Here is a 3,446-nt window from a genome sequence, read left to right on the forward strand (position 1 = left end):
ATTCAGAAATAAGAGAGGCTATGGGATTGGACAGAGTTACTCTAAAATGGGACAACACAGAGCTTATTGATCTCATCAACAATCCCTCGAAGCTTGCCTCTCTAGATACCTCCCCCATCATCCTTGATATTTGTCACCAGACATCCTACTTTGTTGAGTGCTCGTTTACTTATGTTTCTAAGAAGCTTAACAGCATTGTTGACTCCGTAACCTAAAAGGCCCAGTCATTTCCATGTAAGATTGATTGGCCTATATCCACTCTTTGGTTCCAGGGAACTTTGTAACTTGGATGTCTCAGCTATGGCTAGCTAGTTCGAATCAAAATATTTTTCCTTTATCAAAAGAAAACTTTGATTACAACAAGATTTTCACTATGTGTGCAACATACTTTTATAACTGAAATACTTTAATTTAAGGGAGAAGGTTCCCACCATGCTCCATGGTCCAAAAGCCTTAAATAAAGGCTTGGCCTCATGCTTTCCACTTTTCAGCCTTCCAAAATAATAATGTTGGAAATATTTGAGGGTTCTGTCAGTTTTCCATTTGATAACACTGCATGAGCATTTTTCCTTCATTCTTCTAGGGCATCTTTTTAGTTAAACTTTCATAATTTTTTTATACCTTCTATAATAAAGCCCTATTATCCTGATTATAAAATTTTTAACCAGAGCTAGATAATAATTTAACTTGTTCATCAAATACAAACCCCTATGGCCCTATTATTGCGGAGAGAGGGTACTAGTTTGATCTCCGTAGCTGGTTCAAGGAATCTTTTTCTTTATATCTAAAGGAAAAATGTTCTTTATGAGGGGTGTAGGCCACACCTAGACACAGTGGGACGAAATGACCACCCCACCACCTTGAAAGAAGAAAATCACGACTCCAAATACCAACATGTGCGTTCTCATTGGCTGTCATGCACACGTGAGCCTGCACTCCCCCAAGAGAATGCTCTCCCATATCTAAAATATCTTAAGCTTTTGCTTTTTTGATAGGTTTATAAATCTAGTATGTAGGTATTCTTTTTTATTTCTTAAAAAATATCAACTAATACAAATTTTTCCTTTTAATACGCACAAAAAATTAATATTCGACAATGACCCATTTTTTTAAATTTTTTGTAAGCACTATGACCCATTTGTATTATAGCTTTTGATGAAAAAGTAGTTATGTCACCATCTGATAGGAGCCGTGGTCCTACTACTGATTTGGACTCTTCTCCACCTTGAGGCTTGAGACCACTAGTACAATATCTCATGGTTCTCATGGGCTTGGGCTTTCAATGAGCCTGAGTAATGGGCCGGGATACCTCCTGTTGCTCCTACCCTTTTTTTTCTAAAAAGCCTTTAGATGCGGCACAATTCAATGCTGTTCCACTGCCCATCATTAAGCCGCAAACCCAAATGGGGTTTGTAATGTCTTCACATGCTTTGTTTAGTAAATATAAAAAATCTAATAGAAAAAAATCAATTTTGGGTTTTGACTTTGAAGAGAAAAAAAATAGAAAAAATGAAAAAGGAAAGATCTGTGTCCTGTGTGCAATTTTCTATCAAGAAAACCAGAGGCTCTGGTTGATGCAATTCTTAGCCATCCATTTCTGATCATCATTTCATGATTAAATCTCTGCAAGTTACAAAACTCATGTAATGGAAGACTCAACATTTTATTAGATACAAAAAGTAAACCTGATTGATCTTTATGTACAACTTGCAGTTTAGTTGGGGTTTCCCAGAAATCAGAAAGAGTTAGGAGAGGGAAAATCTGAAACTTTCTAAACTGCACAGCAATTGGAGATTACAAGAAGGTGCCAACAACTATTGTACATGAATCAAAGAAGTCAAACCATGATTTACATCTTCATTTCCAAGTCTCTCTCAGTCTTTCTTGATCAATTGTTACTGAACAGCACCCAACCTCTGCTCTGGCTCCTAGGAGAGTTACATCTTCATTACCAACATAGGGATTGAGCTGGGTTGTTCTTCCAAGAGGCAGTGAAGTAATAATCTAGAGAAACCCCTTCATTCTCTATATCCTTCTCTTAGAATACACGACAAGGATCCACCTCTTCCTCACTAGCTGTCTCTTCCTCACTTAAAGAACAACTTGGTGATATTACTATGTCTTCCTCTGCTTGTTGCATCAAGCGTCTAACCAGTCTGTCTAGTGCTTCCTTCATCCACCAATGTTGACACACTTCTCTAGCCTCAGCCACAGTCATCTATAATTAAAAATCAAACCACCAAGAATTAGATTTTAACTTTATTTTCCATTGATTCAAATCTGAGGTCCATTAAACTGTACTTACCCATTTCCTTTGTCGACGGTTCTTCTCAGGCCATTGATCAAGTTCTTCCTTAACAAGCAAAGGGAACATGACACCTTCATAGATTGTGTTATATCTTTTGCTCCTGAAACCCCATTCACCCAGTTTAATCTGCAACAAATTTAAGTTACAAACTTAAATTCCAGGTAGCCCCAAATTTATAAACCAGTATCTGCAAATCAAGGAAACTACAAACGATTAAATGTTCCAAAAGAACTTTAAACTGACCTGAACTTCGCCTCTTACACCAGCTTCTTCCTCTGTCTCTCGCAAAGCTGCCTCTTCAATTGACTCATCTGATTCCCAACCTCCCTGATGAATAGATACACAAGAGATGATATCATGAGCAAAACTGTTCGAGAAAGTTCAATTCAAGCTCTGGTTTTTTCTTGTAATTAGAGGGGAGGGTTCGGTACCTTAGGGAACAACATGCCGTGACCATTTTGTGAACTGATTACAAGGATCTCTAATTCGCCTTCATCATCGATGGTATTAGTGTCATCACATGAAGGATGTTTCCCATTTTTGTATCTGTAAGGTACACATCTGCAAAAATTGAAAATTGCTCACCAAAATTAGGTTCTAAAGTTGGAAATTTGTTTCAGGGGTGCCCAATTAAACGAAAATTTCTAAAACTTTGACATGTTTACAGGGAAAAATTTAGTAAATCTAACATGTGCGAAGGCATTTGACCAATTTCAATCAAACCCATTTCGAAATTTCTCCCCTTTAAACAGTTCTCAAAGAAAAATTAGATCCCCCAAGAGAAGAAACAATCCGTACCCAACAACTATACGACGACCTTCTCTGTAACGCTGCATATTTCTTCCCGTACGAGAAGCCAAAGAAACCATTTTTTTTTTAGATTTGCAAACAGGGAAGAAACGAACAAGAAACCCTTTGCTTTCAACCTATTTCTGAGCAGAGAGATTAACAATCTCAGGGAAGAAAAGACAAAAAATGAAACCCAAATGGTATCTTTCTAAACTTGGAAGATCAGAAGCGAAAAAATCCCTTTCTGTTCTCTAAATTTTTAAGAGAGAGAGAGAGAGAGAGAGGTGTATGGAGGAAGAGTGTGAACCGATGTGCTTGACATGGATAAGGGAGAGAACGGCGGTTCTCC

General features: G+C 37.6%; 1 protein-coding gene across 1 annotated transcript; it reads right to left on the bottom strand.

Annotated features, from left to right (window-relative positions):
• Nucleotides 1–1,630: 1,630 nt before the first annotated feature.
• Nucleotides 1,631–3,224, bottom strand: LOC122646833 (nudix hydrolase 18, mitochondrial-like). Its single transcript, XM_043840441.1, has 5 exons — nt 3,107–3,224; nt 2,740–2,869; nt 2,552–2,635; nt 2,306–2,434; nt 1,631–2,218 (listed from the first exon to the last, which is right to left on the bottom strand). The coding sequence occupies exons 1-5, from the start codon at nt 3,175–3,177 to the stop codon at nt 2,039–2,041; spliced, it is 594 nt and encodes a 197-aa protein (XP_043696376.1). The 5' UTR covers nt 3,178–3,224; the 3' UTR covers nt 1,631–2,038.
• Between the last annotated feature and the right edge of the window lie 222 nt (nt 3,225–3,446).

The sequence above is a fragment of the Telopea speciosissima genome, chromosome 11 (assembly GCF_018873765.1).
Source record: "Telopea speciosissima isolate NSW1024214 ecotype Mountain lineage chromosome 11, Tspe_v1, whole genome shotgun sequence".
NCBI lineage: Eukaryota > Viridiplantae > Streptophyta > Magnoliopsida > Proteales > Proteaceae > Telopea > Telopea speciosissima.